This window comes from Babylonia areolata, chromosome 11 (genome assembly GCF_041734735.1).
Source record: "Babylonia areolata isolate BAREFJ2019XMU chromosome 11, ASM4173473v1, whole genome shotgun sequence".
Classification (NCBI taxonomy): Eukaryota; Metazoa; Mollusca; class Gastropoda; order Neogastropoda; family Buccinidae; genus Babylonia; species Babylonia areolata.
Window position 1 is genome coordinate 34,132,760 of NC_134886.1, and position 21,670 is coordinate 34,154,429.

General features: G+C 40.6%; 1 protein-coding gene across 4 annotated transcripts in view; it reads right to left on the reverse strand.

Annotated features, from left to right (window-relative positions):
- The window catches only part of LOC143287681 (chloride channel protein 2-like), an 81,653-nt gene that overhangs the window by 45,723 nt on the left and 14,260 nt on the right, over positions 1-21,670 (reverse strand). For all 4 annotated transcript variants that reach the window (XM_076595863.1, XM_076595865.1, XM_076595864.1 and 1 more), the window contains exons 3-6: positions 13,466-13,589; positions 11,514-11,645; positions 7,663-7,791; positions 6,432-6,565 (exon numbers count right to left, since the gene is read on the reverse strand). In XM_076595863.1, the coding sequence (XP_076451978.1) occupies positions 6,432-6,565; positions 7,663-7,791; positions 11,514-11,645; positions 13,466-13,589 (519 nt within the window). The remainder of the gene's footprint in view (positions 1-6,431; positions 6,566-7,662; positions 7,792-11,513; positions 11,646-13,465; positions 13,590-21,670) is intronic.

The following is a 21,670-nucleotide window of genomic DNA, read 5'->3' on the forward strand; positions in this document are numbered from 1 at the left end:
TCCCATCCCTCTCCCCTCAATTCTGCCCTTGCCTTCACCTTCCATCTGTCTGCTCCCTTTCCTACACCCTATCTCCTCCTCCCCCTTGTCTACTCATCTAAGATGTGCAACAACCATACAACCTGGGCGCGGCCCTTGGATGGGATGTTGAGACAAGTAAGTCGGACTAGTGTGATGCCATTCAGAAAGTATGAAGAAAATGAGTATGCAAAGGTCAGGAAAAAAAAAATCAAAGTGACCAGATTAAATCAAAGCATAGTTTAAAAAAAAAAAAAAATCAACAACATTTTGAAGCACATCTTTATTCATGAATAAATACAAAAAAGTCAGAAGTTTCTTGAAAAATGCATTGGCAACACTGCTGTGTGTTCTGGATGCCCTCAATGCCCCTTAAACATCACACACACACACACACACACACACACACACACACACACACACACGGCATACCCTGCTTTTCACTTTCTCCTTCTGCCCTGAAGACTCCGCTGGGTGACCTCTGGTGTATTGTTCAGGCAGATGAACTACACAGCCACAGCTCATGCAGCCACCTTCCAACACGACAGTATGGTGCCATCCCTTTTTGCATTTTCCTGATTCATCTATTCCCGGTTCACCTACTGCTGATTTGCCTTTCACTTAACTGGTTGGTGTCAGACAAGGCTGTATCCTCTCTCCTGTGTTGTTTAATCTATTCTTGGAAAGGATAATGCAGGAGGCACTGGAAAACCATGAGACTTCTATCTCCATTGGTGGCAGACGAATATGCAACCTCCGGTTTGCTGATGATATAGATCTGATGGAGGGAACGAACGAAGAACTGCAGGAACTTACCAACAGACTTGTTGATAGAGCGGGTGCTTACAGAATGGAGGTCAGCACAGAGAAATCTAAAACCATGGTAAACAGCGTGAACATGGACCATGGCACTATTTTCATGAAAGGAGAACAACTGGAAGATGTCGGAAACTTCAAATATCTAGGAGCAACCCTGACAAAGGATGGAAGCTGCAAAGCAGAAATAAGAATTCATATTGGCACAGCCACCGCAGCCAAGACCAAACTGAACAGAGTATGGAAAAGTAACATCCAATTCTCCACAAAATTCAAACTCTACACAGCCCTGATGGTCTCCATTTTACTGTATGGTTGCGAGGCATGGACACTGACGGCCGGAACTGAAAGGAAGATCCAGGCTTTTTAGAACAAATGCCTGAGGAAGCTCCTTCAAATTTCCTGGATCGAGCACAGGACCAATGAATATGTACGGAGCAGAATTAAGAACCTTGATGGACCTCAGGAACCTCTCCTTTCAACTGTGAAGAGATGCAAGCTGATATGGTTTGGGCACAACACTCGACACACCAGTCTGTCCAAAACAATCATGCAAAGCACCATCGAGGGCAGGAGAAGAGGAAGACAGCAGAAGAACTGGCATGAGAACATCAAAGAATGGACCGGACTCCATACACATGAGCTGCTGCCGGCGGCTGCTGACAGAGACAGATGGAGAAGGGAGGTAGCGTCTGTGGTCCTCAGGTTTTCCCCAACGACTACTCTGTATTTATGGGCCTGAGGTGAGGTGAGGTGAGGGGTAACTGGTGATCCTGATTGGCCTATTTGCGCTTAGCCCATGTACTCAGTTGCTCTGTGTGTGTGCATGTGTGCATACGTGTCTGTGTGTGTGAACGGTTTTATGCTGGCTCGGAAGTCACTTCTGTGAATGCAAACACAATATTTCGCCCTGTGTAATGACTGTGACGAGAATTACAAAATTCAAATATGATACTGACAGCAGCATCTGTGCACAAGTGTATTCTAACACTCACCAGTAGATGATTGTGTGTGTGTGTGTGTGTGTGTGTGTGTGTGTGTGTTTGTCTGTGTGTGTGAGAGAGACAGAAAGAATACGAAAATACGAATGGTTTATTCAGAAAAGGCCTTTGTCCCTTGTGGAGAGAGAGAAAGGAGAGAGAGGGGGGAAGAGACAGACCAACAGAAAGGGGGACTACAAATGGTTTACTGAATTTGGCTATCAGCCAAATAAAACAACACAAAAAGCACATGAAAATGTACAATACTGCATGACAAACACAGACTATGGTAGACTTGTGTACTTGAATGTAAAATGAATGTGTGTGTTTGAGTGAGAGACAGAGACTGAGAATGAAAAAGCGAGAGCGAGAGAGAGAAAGAGAGAGAGAGAGAAAGAGAGAAGAGAGAGTGAGAGAATGTGTGTATGTGTGTGTGTGTGCATGCTGTATAAAAAAAAAACACCCACAAACCCTGTTAAAGCACCTGTCAGTTTTTAGCCATTGTGTAACAGCTCTGAATAGGATGAAAAAAAATATGTTGAACTGAACTGAACTGAACTGACCTGAACTGAATCACCTTGTTTGAAAAGGTGAAGTGGTACTGGCAAACATAAAATTTGACAAATGAGGGATCATAATTTGAAAAACAGAAACTACATAGTATATAACTGAATAACACAAACTGTAATGGTAAACGCAAAAATAGATGCATACAAACACAGAATACACTGATCAATCAATCTATGAAGGTAGTTTCTGGGCAACGCTGAACACAAAAATTGCAAGCAAGGCCATACAGATATAATATATACTGAACACTAATCAACAGACAGTGATTCTTTCTCCCGCAACTGGCTGCAGCGCTCAGGTCCGCAACCTCTCCCAGCCTCTCTTGTTTTCGCATTGATCTCCTTCCTTCCCTACAATTCTAACCCATTGTTTTTTGTATTTTGTATTTGTATTTCTTTTTATCACAACAGATTTATCTGTGTGAAATTCGGGCTGCTCTCCCCAGGGAGAGCGCATCGCTATATACTACAGCGCCACCCATTTTTTTGTATTTTTCCTGCGTGCAGTTTTATTTGTTTTTCCTATTGACGTGGATTTTTCTACAGAATTTTGCCAGGAACAACCCTTTTGTTGCCGTGGGTTCTTTTACGTGCGCTAAGCGCGTGCTGTACACAGGACCTCGGTTTATCGTCTCATCCAAATGACTAGCGTCCAGACCACCACTCAAGGTCTAGTAGAGGGGGAGAAAATATCGGCGGCTGAGCCGTGATTCGAACCAGCGCGCTCAGATTCTCTCGCTTCCTAGGCGGACGCATTACCTCTAGGCCATCTCTCCAAGTCCCTCTCAGTCTTATTTCCACACCATCCACAGCCATGTCTGTATTTCTCTCTTACAACTGCCATTTGTGTAACAGTGTAAGTCTCTCTTATTTTCACAACGGCAACTCCCATCTCTGTAAGTGTGCTAAGCTTCTCTTATTCTCACATCATCTACTGCGTCTCTTCAAATCACTTTTATTTGTCACACCCTCAACTGCCACCTCTGTATTTCCCTCTTATGTTCACATCCTCATCAGCCATCTCTGCAAGTCTCTCTTATGTTCACACCCTCATCTGCCATCTCTGCAAGTCTCTCTTATTTTCACATCCTCATCAGCCATCTCTGCAAGTCTCTCTTATGTTCACACCCTCATCTGCCATCTCTGCAAGTCTCTCTTATTTTCACACCCTCATCTGCCATCTCTGCAAGACTCTCTTATGTTCACACCCTCATTCTCTCTCGCCTTGACTACTGTAACTCTTTATTGTCTGGTCTGCCTGCTTTATCCATTCAGCCCCTTCAGCGCATACAAAACTCTGCTGCCCGACTCGTCCTCAGAAAGAAAAGATCTGAGCACATCACTCCTCTTTTGCAACATCTCCACTGGCTCCCTGTCTCACACCAAATAAAGTACAAGATCAGCACTCTATGTTATAGATGCATTCACAAAACTGCCCCTTCCTATCTCTGCGGCTGCCTTCACCTCTACATTCCATCTCGCTCACTACGATCGGCCTCGGATCCACTCTGTTTACGCATACCCAGATTCAAACACTCTACTGTTGGCCGCCGTTCTTTCTCTGTTTCTGGACCTTGCGATTGGAATGAACTTCCTTTTTTGCTTCGTCAAGTCTCCACACTCAGCTCTTTCAAGTCTGGCCTTAAAACCCACCTCTTCCCAAAATAGCCTCCCTTGCCTGCCCTTCCTTGTCTTTAGTTTCTGCAGTATTAGAGTTATGCATGCGTGTGAATGACTGGTGCGAAAGCGCTTTGATTTGTCTCTGCACAAGATCCAGCGCTATATAAATACCATTATTATTATTATTATTATCTGCCATCTCTGCAAGACTCTCTTATTTTCACACCCTCATCTGCCATCTCTGCAAGACTCTCTTATGTTCACACCCTCATCTCTGCAAGTCTCTCTTATTTTCACACCCTCATCTGCCATCTCTGCAAGACTCTCTTATTTTCACACCCTCATCTGCCATCTCTGCAAGACTCTCTTATTTTCACACCCTCATCTGCCATCTCACTGAGTGTCTTTACTTTCACGTCTCCTTCCAGCCCTACAACTCTCATTCACCTCCACAATACCACACACAGAACTGTGTGAACACAAAATCACTGGCACACACACACACATATATACACACATAAACACAAACACACATGCAGAGTCACACATGCATGCATATTTTTTGTTATGCAAACACACACACACATGGACACACACATACACACATGGACACACACATGGACACACACACACATACACACACACAAAGCAGACACACACACATATATACACACACATACACACACTTCACCCCCAGCATCTTTCCAATCACCACCAGCCGATTTGACATACCCTTAACCATCACTCCTCAAACAGAAACGGTCATCATGCCCTCTACCAATGACCTCAATGATCTATACTACTCAGGCACACATTTTCCTCAGCAGAACAGGGCAAATTTCCAACAACGACAGCTCCTGTCTTCTTGTCAAAACAGCAGAGCAAAAGGCAGGTCACTCTTGACAGACAGATCTTCAATCATTGTGTGGGGCTGTGTACTGGGTGAATGACAGAGATCTTTTTTTCTTTTCTTTTTTCCTTCTAGGAGTCATCCCAGTGCTTACAAAGAGTTCAATGTTGGCCAAGAAGGGCCAGGGGATGTGATTAATAAATCATCTTTGTCTGTTGTGTTTGGGTCACAGTGTCCTGCTGGAAATGAAAGTGGGTGGGAATACTACTGGGGTGTGGTGTGGTACGATGTTGTGTAGCTGTGGTTGTGGTTGTGTGGTTGAGGTGCAATATGATGCGGCACAGTGTTGTGTCATGCGGCGTGGTGTCACGCGCGTGGTGTGGTGTCATGTGGTGTGATGCCATGTGGAGTGGTCTGATATGGTGAAGTGTGATTGTGGTTTTGGTTGTGGTGTGGTGTGGTGTGGCCGAGGTGCGATTGCCGTGTGGCATGGTGTTGTGCCTTGTGGCCTGGCTGTTGTGGGCTGACATTGTGGCATGGTGTGGTGCCATGTGGAGTGGTCTGATGTGGTGAAGTGTGATTGTGGTTTTGGTTGTGGTGTGGTGTGGTGTGGTGTGGCCGAGGTGCGATTGCCGTGTGGCATGGTGTTGTGCCTTGTGGCCTGGCTGTTGTGGGCTGACATTGTGGCATTGTGTGGTGCCATGTGGAGTGGTCTGATGTGGTGAAGTGTGATTGTGGTTTTGGTTGTGGTGTGGTGTGGTGTGGTGTGGCCGAGGTGCGATTGCCGTGTGGTATGGTGTTGGGCCTTGTGGCCTGGCTGTTGTGGGCTGACATTGTGGCGTGGTGTCATGTGTTGCTGTGTGATGGGGTGTGATGTGGTAAAGTGTGATAGTGGTTGTGGTGTGGTTGTGGTGTGGGTGTGGTGCAACTCTGGTGTACCACGGTGTCTTATCATGTGGCGTTGGTGTGATGTGGTGTGGTGTGGTGTGGTGTAATGTGGCATGGTGTGATGTGGTGTGGTGTTATGTGATGTGGTATCGCTGTGGTGCAGTGTGGTTTTGTGTGGTGTATAGTGCGTGGTGTTGTAAGGTGGTTTAATGCAGTTTTCTTCAATCCGTTTCTGTGTGCTCAGCGGATGTGTGCTGTGGAGTGCAGTACTGTGTGGCGGTGTCACTAGAGTTCAATGCAACTTTCACATGGAGAAGAACAATCAAACCACCAACACATCTGGCAGGAAGCCAAGCAACATTAACACGGATATGTCCAACAACAAAAATAAAGAAAAAAAAGAAAAAAGAGCAGAAATCCCCTCGAACACCATTAACTGGAAAACATGAAAAGGCATCCCAAAACACAATCAGTGACAACGGCTGCAGCGTTCTTGTAAAGTACAACTCAGCAGAAAAAGCAGAAGAGTTTAGACAGCACTTTTAACAAACAAACAAACAAATGAACAGAAGGAGAGACAGAAAAATGTGCTCTAAACCACACACTACATGACAGTCAACACTGTTCTTTGCAGTGCTATGATGTACACTAAACAGCCACATGATCTCCGGCAGTTATGCATGCACTCACCTCTTTCCCAAACGGCAAGGTGCTGCCCAGAGAGGAGCACAGACCCACCACTTTGGACACCAGGGTACGGAATGTCAGAAATTCCTTCAGCACCACCCCTCGTAATATTGTCTTCATTTCCGGAATTCCTGACCCTGAACATGCCCCATACTAACAACATCAAACTGCAGCCAAGTGTAACTTGAAAAAAAAAAAAAAAAAAAAAAAAAGCAAACAAACAACACAATTCATTAACAGATGCTATTAAATTATAGCCATTTAAAAATTGTAACATTCAACCCACTAGAAAATACCAGTAACAAAACAAACAAAAAACCCCAACAAAAAACAAAAAAAACCCAGTGAGTCAGTACTGAGTTACAGTCATTCATATTTGAAAGAGGCATGAAGCATGGTAACAAAAATTTACCCTTCAGACAGTTACATGCTGAAAGAGAACAGTTACTGTTACCATTCAATTACACTCACTTAAAATCTGAAACACTTTTGAGGAAGACAATTCAATTACAATTAACTAAAATTCAAAAGAGACTGCTTAGTAACAAAAACCTTTCAATTGCAATGGGTTAAAATCTGACCAAGGCACTCCAATCACTTACAAAGAACACAGTTCACTAATGTCTAATGATCAGAAAACAGCGAAGGAGACTGGTTTTTGGAACAGATACGTTTCCTCTGCAATCACATCAACTCAATAGACTTTCTCACTTCAACAACAGATACTATTCAATCAATATGATGTACAACATGAAGATAACACTTAATCCAGTCATCGATACCATTTGTTTGCAATATCTCAAAACAGCATGAAGCAATATCTTCAACAACAGATCTCATCAAGTAATTTATGATTAGTTACAAGGGAAATATCGCGACAATGACTACCTTTCACCTATATGACCCAGCAGCAGTGCTGGGCTTCCTGGCAACCTAACACAGATAGTTCCTTGTGGACTGGAAGCACTGGGATTGTGATGGAACCTGCCTGGGTGTGGCTGGGGGTATGGGTGTGGGTGCAGATCTTGGGGGAGGTAGAGGGGGGGTGAGAGTGGGTTGGGTTGGTATGCGCTGTCTGAGAGCAAAGCCACAGAATTGGTGCACCAGATCAGGCAAAAATATCGAACAAAATCAAGCAAACAAAAATACAGAAAGCCAGAGCGACCACAAAGTTTTCATAATGACCTGTTCAACACAAGGAGTAGTTAAGGGATACATGTTTATAACAACTTACCAACCGCCTGAGGTGAGACGATGTGAGAAAAGCCCACAGCGAACAGAATGAAGAGCACAGAGTAGGACACCCATGCAAAATACTGCAGCACCACAGAAAACCTCAGCTCTTCATACAACCAGTACTTGGCTGAAACAGCAAAAACTTCTGAATGTAGTGAGTTAAACATGCATTTTGTTTGTTGTAGTTGTTCGTTTGTTCTTTTCAATCAAACAGCCAGTATCAATTCGCAGATGACTCTGCAATGGTTGGGTATATTTTCATGTTTCATTTTTAACCCAACAAAGTTCTGACAAACAGACTTGAAAGACACACACACACACACACACACACACACACACACACACGTGTCAAATTCCAAGACTTCATGAGACATTTCTTTACCAGTTTATGCAAGACATTTACACAGAGTGCATTCAGTTGAATTCATAGTTAAAAAAAAGAAAAAAAGAAAAAGAAGGTAATAACAGGCATCACTGTGTTCAGACAATTCCATGTACACACACACACACACACACACACACACACACACACACACACACTTCGCCCTATTACTGACCAGCAGCATAACATAATGCACTAAGGCCTTGAGTGGATGTATGTACAGGTCTATATATGTGTACTTACATATATACATACATACATATACATATACATATATGTTTGTGTGTGTGTGTGTGTGTGTGTGTGTGTGTGTGTGTACCACCCACCCACACACACCCACCCTAACACAGTCAACCTAGTAATTTTTATTGTCTGATTATCTTTACTGTCTGATACCAGACTTTGTAAGCTGTAACACACACATACAATGTTCAAATACACACATTACTTCATGCACACATTGTCTATATGATAACACAGATAACACACACAAAAGAACTCAGTGCAACAAAAAGGTCGTCCCCTACAAAATTCTGCAGATCAGCGTCAATTTGGCCTTCTCACCACAAAATCGATGGTTCGTTTTTGAAATTAATGGGTCTCGAAAAAAAACAGCCCTTTCTTCCTTCCCCAACTGGCAGTCCTACACACCTCTCCCCCACCACACAACGTGTATTTTCATTTGCATCCATCACAGGATCTGTCATGCTTTGCATAGCCTGTTCTACATTGCAAATAGTGTTCAGACAGATGTCAGGAAACAGACACTGTGATAAAAACAGAGTGGGCAACAACGTGTTTGGGGAAATCTGTTTTCATAGTAGACTACTGTGTGAGTCTGCATGTTTCCTGTGAGCCAGACAGTTGAGATGGGCGATAGATTTTCTGAGTTTTGCCACTTCTTGGTTATAAATGCATTTGTGTGAGTCCAGGTGAAAATAAGTAGTGTGCGTTTCTCTGTGATGTTCTTTTGTTGTGTCTGTTAATCCTTTAGGATTGAGCTGAGTCACACACACACACACACACACACACACACACACACCCGACTATTCTGCATATACACACACATTTGCATGCATACACACACATTTTCATGCATACACACACACATTTTCAAGCATACACGCACACACATTTGCATGCATTTAACACACAGAGGCTGCCCTGTGCTTTAACCCTCCCTGAGAACTGGAAAAGGGGCCTGCACCACAAAAGGGAGTGGGTGCTGGGGGTGATGGCCTGGCAGTGGATGGGGTAGGGGCTGTGGTGTCCCATGACACCACAAAGCAACGGCTGTCAGACATGCTACAACAACCAACAGACTGTCTGCTGAGAGGAGGGAGGGGGTGTGGTGGAGATGTGGGGGGGTTGGGGGGGGGGGGGCTGAGGTGAGTGTGTGTGTGTGTAGGAGGGGCAGAGGGGTGGGAGGAGGGGAGGAGTAGGACTGGATGAGAAGGTGGGTGGTGGGGAGGTGTAAGAGGGGTGAGGAGAAGACTTTGGAGAAACACACATGAAGTGATAGATATAAACACAGATGTTGGTTTTTTGGGGTTTGTGTTTTTTTGTTTGTTTTTTTTCTGAAATAAAATTCTGTGATCTTGAGAAGTGTATAATAGAGAGCAGGAGAGATTACTGAAAAACCATAGAAATAAAAAAAACAAGAACCCAAGAACCAAACAAAGAAACTAACACTGATTATGTGTGTGTGAATGCGAGTTTTATGGACACACAAAAAACTGAAGTAGAAAGTTAACAAGTGCGTGCCTGTGCTTTTTGTTTGCATATACATGTGCATGTGTGTGAATATGCATTATATATGCATGGTTACACCTGATGTTCTCCTTCTTTTAAAAATTCAGTTGTGTTAACATTGGTTCTGCTTCGAACACTAATGCACATTTCATCTGTAATTAGGCTCACTTATATATTTATAACGAAATGAACAGTGATAGCTGACATGCTATTATTGTAACAAATGTAAGTATGTGTACTCACTACTTTGTTTATGAAAGTGAAATAAATCAGCAGAAATACACATTACAATGAAGACTCCCCCCCCCCCCAACCCCCCACCCCTTTAATTATTAACTGAAATCAGCATTTCCTTATGGCATTCACAATGACAACACTTTTTTCTCCTAAACTTTCATGATACAGAACACAATTAGATGACACTATATTATCATACTACAATCACTATGATTTTTGGCGTGGTTCTGTGAATCCTGGTTCCTTGGAGCATATTTTGACTATGGTGAATGTGATGTGTTTTATTTTGCTGTGGTTTGGGCCTATGTGATGTGAGATTGTGATATTGCCTGTGTTCATTTACACATTTCTATGTAAAGTAGTCTGAAGTATGTAAACTTTAGCCAATGTAAAGTGAGATAGTCTGAAATATGTATATCTTAGCCAATATGAGACTATGTTGATTTTTTTATTTATTTATTATATCACTTAGTCTTAAATTTCTATATAAATATGTTGTTGTTTTTTATTGTAAAGCAGCACACTGAGCCCAAACTGAGATGGGGGTACTGCACTATATAGGCCTGCATATTATCATTATTATTATCATATTATTATTTAGAGTTATGCATGCATGTGAATGACTGGTGTGAAAGCGCTTTGAATTGTCTCTGCACAAGATTCAACACTATATCAGTATATGAACACTTATTATTATTATCATGACAATACAGCATTATGTGTTTAACTCCTTATATGTGTAGGTCATCTGCAACTCTCAATTTCACTTCTGACATCCAAGTGGGCTGTACAATTGACTGTTTTTACCCGGTCTTTTTTTTTTTTTAAGAATCCATATTCTATTTTCCAAGGTGGATGTATATATATGCTGGGTGTGTTTGTGTTGCAACCCATCAAACACTGGCATGGACAACAAGATCTTTTCCATGCACACGTGATATCCTGCATGCACTATGGAGTGTGATCACTCTCCAATTTTCATAACCATTTCAAATGTGACACTTTTCTTTTATTAATTCATGTGCTGTTGTGTGGGAGCCAACGTCAAACTTTCCCCTTGTCTTAGAACAAAATGATGACTCCAGATAAAAAGACTGAAACTGACAGATGGATACAGTCAAACTGATACAGACAGGCACACACACAAACACAGATATATATATGCATATATAATGCACACAAACTGACATGGACATGAACAAATACAGATACAGACCTATATGCATACAAACTGACACAGATATGCACCAAAACAAACTGACAAAGACATGCACACAAACTGATAGAGACATATACACATGTTGACACAGACATGCACACATATCAACATAGATACATACACATATACCAACAGATATGCACACATACCAACATAGATATACACAAATACTGGTACAAACATGCACAGACACTAACACAGTACTGCGCACATTCCAACACAAGTAAGCACGCATGCAAAGCAAGCAGCTCACACTCACCTTCCTGACATTTCTCGATCACATAATCCATGGCAAAGCTGAGGAAGGCCATGAGGATTCCCAGGATGGTTAGGAATATCCAGTCCTCACCCACCTTGTGGAACACTTTGTCCCTGTACAGCCCCAAGCGATCTGCACACAGCCAGCACTGTGAGAGAAACACCTAGTCCACGTACAGTCCCTGGCAATATAAACACACCCAGTACAGCCGGTGAAACTTTTTCCAGACCCATCTTCCAGGCCATCTCAATGGTGTTCATCTCACTCATCCTAAATGCCCTGTTTCAATCCCAGTGCAAGCAGTCCACATGGCGCTATCAACACCACCCAGTCACAGAAGAGACTCTGCACTGCTGAGTCACTTTGGTTGTGTTCAGTAATGCCTGTTCCTTGTTCAATATACATGGGACACAACATACTTGGCCTGGAATTGACAACAATTATTACGATGCAGAGTTAGACAGATCTAGGAATGTTAGACTGACATGGAGCCACCAACCAGAAAAATTCCTACATGTTACAGAGTCACATTAGAGGAGTTCAATCTGTGCATGTCCAACACTGCAGGTGTAGCAACTTGTCCATGTGGAAAAATGTATAAGATTCAGCAAGGTTCAGTAACCATGCACCTATCCAATCAAAGCAGCAAAATGCTCCGGTACTTTACAAAAGTCCGTAAACATCAGCTTTTTGTTGGAAGAAGCATGTCTGTGAGTGAGCATGTGTGTTAACTAATTTAATGTATGCAAATGTGTGTGTGTGTCAGTGTAAAGGTTTGATGTCTGTCTCCTCAAGTTTGAGTCAACTTCCCAAGTTTACTTTCATGACAGCAACAAGCATGTGTGTGTGTACATGCACACACACACACACACACACACACACACACACAGCACACCCCCACACATGCATAAGCAAGAAAAAAACAGAAAGCATAATTATGTGACTGCCTCATTTTCTTTTGTTCAGCATCAAAGAAACAAGAAAAATTTCCAAGAATTTAGGTTTAGAAGATGTAAGGGCAGGTGTCAGAACGTGGATGACGACAATTGCTGACTGCTCTAAACTTGGCCTAGGTGACGAAATATTCAAGACAAAACTGCACTTTCGCCTGAGAGGGAGAAAGAAAGGGAGCAGATCTATTGTTTCTGTGCTGAAACATCATATTTATAGAACAGGCCTTGTTGCAGTGAGACTGGTTTCTGTTTCAACCCCCGTTTCAGGGTCATAGCTGTGTTTGGTTAATCTTTTAGACATAAGAAAAATACAACTTATTTCATTTTTTCACCCTTTTCTCCATGCCGTTAATGGTTGTGATTCCAGGTCACGGCTGTTTGGAACTGGAGAGTTGGGGGCCTTGAGATGAATTATCAGTCACATTTTCAGAAAGCTTTGACACTCTTTTGTCCTTCATTTCCCCCGAGGGCATTGTTGACCTGCCTGTGCTTCCTAAAGTGCATTATCTGTCTGATCTACAGTCATGGAATAGTCTGCCAATTTAATGGATTTATGTCAAACAGTTAGATGACAGCAGAGCAAGCCAAACACATATACATTTTTGCAACATTTATTTACCATTTGACTTCTAACGAGCTTTTCTCTACTAAGATTAGCCGCTTTCCAACAACATGCTACATGACTATGTAGAGGTGACTTTTACAATGCCCAGAAAAGCATAACTGCCAGTGACATCATTCTGTTAAAATCAGTACCTCGCATTGCATGTATCAAAGCCCCATTTCGATATGTTAAAGTTGAATGCTTTCCATACATGTATATTTCAGTCATTTTCTTTCTTTTCTTTTTTTTTTTAGCTTTTTTCCCTTAGTTCATGTTTTTTTTATTTTTTTGCTCTCGTACACTAATGTGTGCACACACACACACACACACACACACACATACACACATGAATGCGGTTGAAATGAGAGGCACACACTCACACAGTTACTATTTACCTAAAAACATCCATAGCTTTGCATTGCGTTTGGTGAGCTTAGGTGGCTCAACTTTGTCCTTCTTCAATCGCTTGGCTTGGTACTTTGCGAAGGAGCCCAGTTCTCTTCGGTACTGCCCATAGAGCTGCAACACAGACAGGTATATGGGCATATTCTATGGAAATGAACTATATCTACATGAAAGAAATGTAATCATATATATATATATATATATATATATATATATATATATATATATATATATATATATATATAGCATGTGCAGTAAATGATACCTTGCACTGTAATGCAAAACCTTTTTTAAATATGAAAGTGCAATAAAATATTCAAGACATAGATTTATAAGTGGCTGCCTTAACTAAAGGCAAAAAAAAACAAACCAAAAAAACAAACAACAACCAGCAACATATTTCAATCATTTTAATCTTGGCATCAATGACCATTTTCACAAGTATCAACTTAATGATGAAATTAGGTTTCCAGCTCTTATTCCAATGAATTTCATTCATAAAATGGCCCAGGTTTCTCACAAAATAATGGTTAAAAGTGAAGTTTTGATTTGTTAGAGTCAACAAGATAGCTGCAAAAGGCAAAAACATACCATCCCTAAGTCAGCCTAAGACTGAAATATTGTGCCAGAGTACTGGAGTGACTTTTTTTTTTTTTTTTTTTTTTAAATGGTTAGGAATTCCAAAATGAGAAGGTGGCTAAAGCTTCCTGATAGTGCAGATGTAGCGTCACAGTCTAGTAAAAGACAATGAACCACAGACCAAAACCTTAGTTAAACTAACTTGAAGGGAACAGAAAACAATCCCCCCCTTCCGACAAAGTACCATGCATATTCAGCAGTAAGGGTGTCCCACTGTTAAACCAAAGCAGTATGCTGGTTGACGTATATGCAGTCCGATTTTCATTATAAACCAACCATTTGAGAACATTGCCCAACAGTTTTAATGGGTGCATTAGAGAGTCTTCATGAAAAATTGACCTTTAGAACTGCGACCAGCACACTTTGGGTAATTTCTTGTAAATAGAATAGAATATGTCTTTATAAGTATATTACCAAGTGTACCAGGGTCACAAAGAATATTGAAGGGGATAGTACATAAAAAGGTACAAAGATAAATTGAAAAACATACACAAACACAGATATAGTAGAATTTTGGATACATACATGTGCATATCAATACAAGAACTTGTGCACGTTCACACACACACACACACAATGTTTGAACAGAAGCCACATATTATATGTGGATGGGGCTGATGACTAGATCTTCAGGTAAATAGTTGTTGACTGCACAATTCTATCTAATCAAACTGAATTTGTTCGAGAGACCGGACTTTGACTGCTTTGGGGAAAAAGCTATTGGCGAAACGATTGGTTTTTGTCCTTATATTTCTGTACTGTTGACCAGATGGGAGCATCTCAAAAATCCCAAAAGCTGGATGTGATTTGTCCTGGCTGATTGACTTTGCTTTTTTGAGTAGCTGCTTGTAATATATGTCATCTAGAGAAGGTAGATCAGTCCTGGTAATCTTGGTGGCAGTTTTTACGATTCTGTTCAGGGCTGTGACTTTTGCCTTGGAAATGTTTCCGTACCAAACAGCAGTAGCAAAGGTTAACACACTTTCAAAGACTGCTCGGTACAAATCAACCATTATTTCTTTTTCAATTCCGAACTTTTTTCGGCACTGAAGAAAGTACAGATGCTGTTGTGCTTTCTTTACAATTTTTTCTGTATTTTTCTCCCATTTCAAATTGTTGGAAATGATCAGTCCAAGAAATTTAAATTCGCTGATGATATCTACTTGTTTGTCTTTAATGACATGTGGTAAGGGGTCAGATCTGGTCTTTCTGAAGTCTAAAATTAATTCTTTTGTTTTTGATAAGTTGAGTTCTAAGTTGTTTTGATCACATCAGCTGACAAGTTCTAGTACTTCTTCCCTATATTTTCACACATCACTGTTCATAATCAGCCCTTCTAGAGTAGTATCATCAACAAACTTGACCATGGTGTTACAATCATTTTGAGCTGCACAGTCATGAGTGAATAGTGAGTACAACAGTGGGGACAGAACGCATCCCTGTGGGGTGCCTATGTTGAGAATGCATGTGGAGGAGGTGAGGTCACCAACTTTAACAACTTGTGGTCTGCATCTTAGAAAATCTAGGATCAATGCACAAACTGATTCAGGCAGCGAGAGGTCTTTCAATTTGAAATATAGTTTTGATGGTACTATTGTGTTAAATGCAGAGCTGTAGTCAATAAAAAGGATCCTAGCATAGCTGTTGGGATTTTAGAGATGTCTGAGGGCGTGGTAGAGAGCTCTGCTAATGGCATCAACAACTGATCTGTTAGCTCTATAGGCAAACTGTTAGGGATCAAAAGATGGAGGAATGCAGGTTTTTAGGATTTGCAGAATCAAGCATTCAAATGTTTTCAAGGCAACTGATGTTAAGGCTACAGGACAATGATCATTAAGATAACTAGGTTCAAGTAGGCTGTGATTTCTTTGGAGCAGGAATGATTGTTGATTTCTTAACCCTTTCACTGCAAGTCAATTTAGAGTACAAAATTCCCTTGTGATATAAACACAGAAAGGACAGTGGCTAAGAATAGCTGGGGATTCCCCCTGCGATGTATAGAAAATATGGCCTATCCTACCACCAAACATTGAGCAGTTACATGGGTGCTCTACCACGCCTGCTCATAAATGCGAGCTTGGCGGTGAAAGGGTTAAAGCAGTGTGGCACCACACATGGCTGAAGGGACATGTTAAATATGTCAGTTTCAGTTTCAGTAGCTCAAGGAGGCGTGACTGCGTTCGGACAAATCCATATACGCTACACCACATCTGCCAAGCAGATGCCTGACCAGCAGCGTAACCCAACGCGCTTAGTCAGGCCTTGAGAAAAAAAAAATATATATATATATATATAGAGATAGACAGATAAGCGTACACACATAAATAAATAAATAATAATTATGATATAAAAAAAAAGAAAAAAAAGAGATAGTAATGAAAATAATGATAATAATAATAATAAATAAATAATTAAATAAATAAGACAACAATGATGATAAATAAGCAAATAAATATAAAACATGAAGACACACATTCACACATACACCCACACATAACAGATATGCCCCAAAAACGCAGTTTCACAGATATGAAAGCACAGTCAAATACATATAAACGTACATGAGCTCCAACACACACACACACACACACACACACACCACAAATTTCCCTGCACCTCCTCTACCCCCTCCTCCACACACCCATTTCTAGTCTATGTATCGCAGCTTCCACGGCACACACACACACACAAACACGCACACGCACACACACAGATGAACACTTACTTGTACAAGCACACACACACACGCCCATATCTCCCACCCCCAACCCCACACACATATATACAAATATATATATATAATATATACGTTCCAATATCCTGATGCTCCCACAGTGTAGGCATGCATACACTCACATACCTCATCCTCTATCTCACCTCCCTGCACCCCCACCTCCCCCTCACACACACACACACACAACTCTCCTGACACTTGTGTACACTTACACTCTCACGCATGCACAAACGCACTCAAAAACACAGACCCACACATACACACAAACACGCACAGAGGCTGCCAATGATTGGCCGCAAAAGGGATGGGAAAAGATCTGATGCCAAGAACGTGGCGTCTAGTGTGTTGCTCAGTCTATTGTATTTGGAAAAGCCCACAGAGACTCTGTTCCGTTTTGAAGAAATTTGCACAATGTTGGTTTGGAAATGATGCCGATGTTTGTTTGATTTGCAAAGCATCGTGCTCTACCTTTCATATTAGACTTACGGCCGCTCCCTCTCTCTGCTTTTATTTCTTTGAGGCGATCGATGGTGTGATGGCCTTGTACCTGTTCTTTTTGATATTCTTTGACTTTTCTGAGGATTTCCGATTTTCCTAGATGTAGGCCGCTCGTTGGTGTTGCGTTACCAGCAAGTCTGTCAGCTCGCTCATTTCCCTTAACTCCTGCATGTCCCGGGCAGTATGACCATGTGAGTTTTTTTTATCTGAAAGTTGCGCATTGCCTTATGCCACTCTGGGCTTCCCATTCCGTTTTCAATTTTCTGTATGAGGTTCATTGAGTCTGTTAGAATCATGGCATGTTGGTTTCCGGGCGTATGGATGGACGATAGCTACTGGAGGGCATGTGTCACAGCTTCAACTTCAACTTCAAATATGACAGTGAAGACACTAGATAGTTGGACTGCACACTTCCTCAAAAGGCCTGGTGAGATGTTGTCACGGCCAGCGGTTTTTCTCATTTTCTGTCGACTGAAGTGGCATCTGACTTCATTCTCTTGGAGTATGAGAGGGGGAGTGAGGGTGATTTTGGGTGCAACCATGTCAGAAGTAGACAATGGTTTGTCAAATCTAGAGTAGAATGTGTTGAGTTTGTCTGGAAGAATTCTGTCAGTGCTGTCGACTGTCTGGTGGGTCATTTTATAATCAGTGATGTTCTGCAGTCCGGTCCACACATTCCTAGAGTTATTTGCAGACAAATTTTCTTCTAATTTTTTCCTATATAAAAACTTTGCCTTCTTAATGCATTTTTCAACACTTCTTTATGCCTTATTGTAGACTATTCTATCATCAGTTTCACGAAAAGCTCTCTCTTGGCATGGGTTATTTTTAGCAGTTACAACTTTACTTCATTTGATACTAATGTTAGGCAAAACCTAGGAGTTTTTTGCTGTTGATCAAAACCAAAAAATCCATAAATATGCTGAGTACTTTTGAGCCATCACAGATTCTTAGGCAATATCCTACATCCAGGCATCAGCAGATGGTGTGTGGCGTTCATTTTGCTGGCACGTGAGATCATTCTTTGAACTTGAGTTCACCCAAATAATGCTCAAAAGTCAAATGCATAAGATCCCAAAGGCGACCAGGTAAAAAAGCTATTTCTAATGAAAACCGATCACTATCGAAGACAACATAGACAAACCTACGCAACAGGATTACAGTGGCCTGATTTCAGCCTCAATTGCCAAGGGAAGGTAGAACTAGCATCTGTCATCTTCAGAGCAATATTCAATATCTTGGTTACAAGTTCAATTCATGGTAGTATTACTAGGAAACAAACACAAGCCAAAATATATACAAATAAGTACACATGATCGTCCTGTATGAAAGAAACATTCAGTTCAAACGTATCTGCCAAAGAGCACGGATAAAAACATATGTTTGATATAAGTAACCTACATCAAACTAGCTTGCACCAGTTTCCATTTCATGACCAGTGAAGTATACTGTAACTAGTGTAAGATAATCAGATAGGAACAGTGCACTTCATTAGTGTAATGGGTAATATCATCAATCAACTTTTGTTATTGTATGCTGTTAATATTGTTACCTTGAAGTGAAATGGATCACACAGAGATAACGATAAGTGCATATGACTGATGAATACGTGTTTTTTGTTTGTTTGTTTGTTTGGGTTTTTTTTGAAGGTATGGGATAAGTTGCAAGCTTCTTCACATAATGCCCTAAAAAATATTAAAAAATAAAAATAAATAAATAAAAGATGAGAGACAGAAAGAGATAGAGGTCGACAGGAGTGTGACTGTGTGTACAAGCAGCAGATAACTGTTTTGTTTACTGAACTTAAGCACAGACATTGTCTCGGGATGTGTTGTACGTTATGTGCAAACACTAACACCAGTGACAAAGGTAGTACATTATATGCAAACACTTATAACACCAGTGACAAAGGTAGTACGTCATGTGCAAACACTGACACCAGTGACAAAGGTTTTGAACCAAGAGAGATCAAGAGAAGACAAGTGATAATTTATCTTGAATAATGCCAGAGCTGCACAATTATGTGAAAATCAAAATTTAATGCATAAATTTCTTTGAGAGATGAATAACCAGATAACATTGATCATCTTGCATTTCATCTGTTTTTCATCTATTTCTAGCACTGCCTGAAGAATAAGATCTTACAGATATCAACAAATATATAATATAGTTTTTTTATATACATTACAACCTGTCAGCTCTATTCTTCTTCTGATACTCTTCTGCTTTGAATCCCCTCTGTTAGAACAAAACCTTTGGTAAGTGTTCTTTTCATGGCCCAGTTGTCTGGAACTATGTGCTCCCTCTGCAGATCAGGGACTATTCTTCTACTGCATTCAAGTCTCCCCGATAACCCACTTCTAGTTCTAAAAACAAATGAAATGTAGATCACAGTACCACTTCACTGTTCTCATAATACACTTCTTGTGTGTGTGTGTTGTGTGCGTGTGTGTGTGTGAGTGTGTGTGTGTGTGCACGTGCGTGCGCGCATGTGTGTGTGTATGTGCGTGTGTGTGTGTGTGTGTGTGTGTGTGTGTGTGCATGTGTGCACATTTACCTATTTTTGTAAAGTGCCTAGATCCCAACAAGTGCTACATAAATACACATTATCAACAGATCTATAGTCAGTGTATGCTATTCTACATTTGTGTACATATTGTTTGTGATACCCATTGTCAGTCTATACTCTATTGCAAATGACACAGATCTATCAGATATGTTTGTATACTTTGCAATGAAACTTTGAATATATCATGTGTCTATCCCATGTCATTGTGAACAGTTTGTACATTTTGTGCAGTACTGCTGAACTCAGGGTGCCTTTCAGTTATGCTGCACATTTTACAGTGTCATAACACCGATGAGTGGACACAATTGTTTACACTTGCATATTATATATATGTCCAGAAACAAACTCAAACAAGCAAAGACAGTCTAACACTTTTTTTTTAAAAACAATGCTGATTGTTTCAACAAGCCTTTCATTGTGCTATGCCTAGCGACTGTTGATTATTATGGAAAAGTGCTGCGCATTGATATATATGTGTTTTGCTTTCATTGTTTCAAACCTTAATTTTCATATATAAAACTGCAGCAGCATTATTCACCATACTAAATCCAGTAACCTCTGTTTCACTTTCAGTTCAATGAAGTCATAAATTATGCAGCATTATTTTAAGTCTGACCCAAGTGGGCGTTTGCTGGCCGTTACAGTAAAAACTGATGCACTGTCAGTATCTTATCACTGTACTTTTAATTGTAGGTCCTCACATTTGTCACAGTGTACAGTGTGTGTCTGTGTGTATGTTCATGTGCAAAAGAGAAAGAGACCAATTTACAAACAGACAGACCACGATAATAGAAACATTAAAAGCAAATTCATTTGAAACAGTATCTGATTATGTCCTATGTACACACACAATTAGAAGACTGTAGGTGTACAGATGCGCACATGTACACACACTTGTGTGCACATATACACATAAACACACACACACACACAAAGTGACACAAACAAAAAGTTGCTTTTAGTTGTGGTGGTGAAAAGGTACTATTATATTGCTGTTGGTTGTGGTGGTGAAAAGGTACTATTACATTGCTGTTGGCTGTGGGGGTGGGAAAGAAAAAAAGACACCAAAAAAAAGAGACAGAATTGCCTTGGACCAAAGTAAAGAGACAAAATCATGACAAACAACAGTTTGCAATGAATGGCACTTTCATGCAAAATCACTTGATGACACTAATCATTGTATATAATTCAAAATAATGTATCTGCTATCTCTTTCACAGGAGCAGCCTCTGTTCACTAATGATATCACATCAAAAGATAATTATCTGAATTGATATTGATAAATTTACATTATGATGCATTATACTCTAAGACTTGACTATCTATATATTACAATTACTACAAATGTAAAGTTCTCACTCCTCTACAGATATTGATTTCCTTTTTTGTAAAAAAAAAAAAAAAAATAGAATGCTCTAACTCTCAGTTGCTTTTCTCTCCCCCCCCCCCCCCCCTTTTTTTCAGTGGAGGTGGCATTGTATTTATCACATTAGGTTTGCTACATCTCCATGTGTGGTCGTGCTTGAGTAATTCTTGTTTAACTTCAACACGTGTGTGTGTCTGCTATTAATATTTTACATTTTCTTACAGTTTCTGTTAACAGTGTTTGTGTTTTTTGAAAAGATTTTTTTTAAACAAAACCACAGTGTACTGGACTCACATTCAAAAAATAAATATTATATAGATGGACATTGTTATAAATGGAAATCAGAAGAGTTTTAACACATTATACTTGAAAGCTGAACATATGTGTGA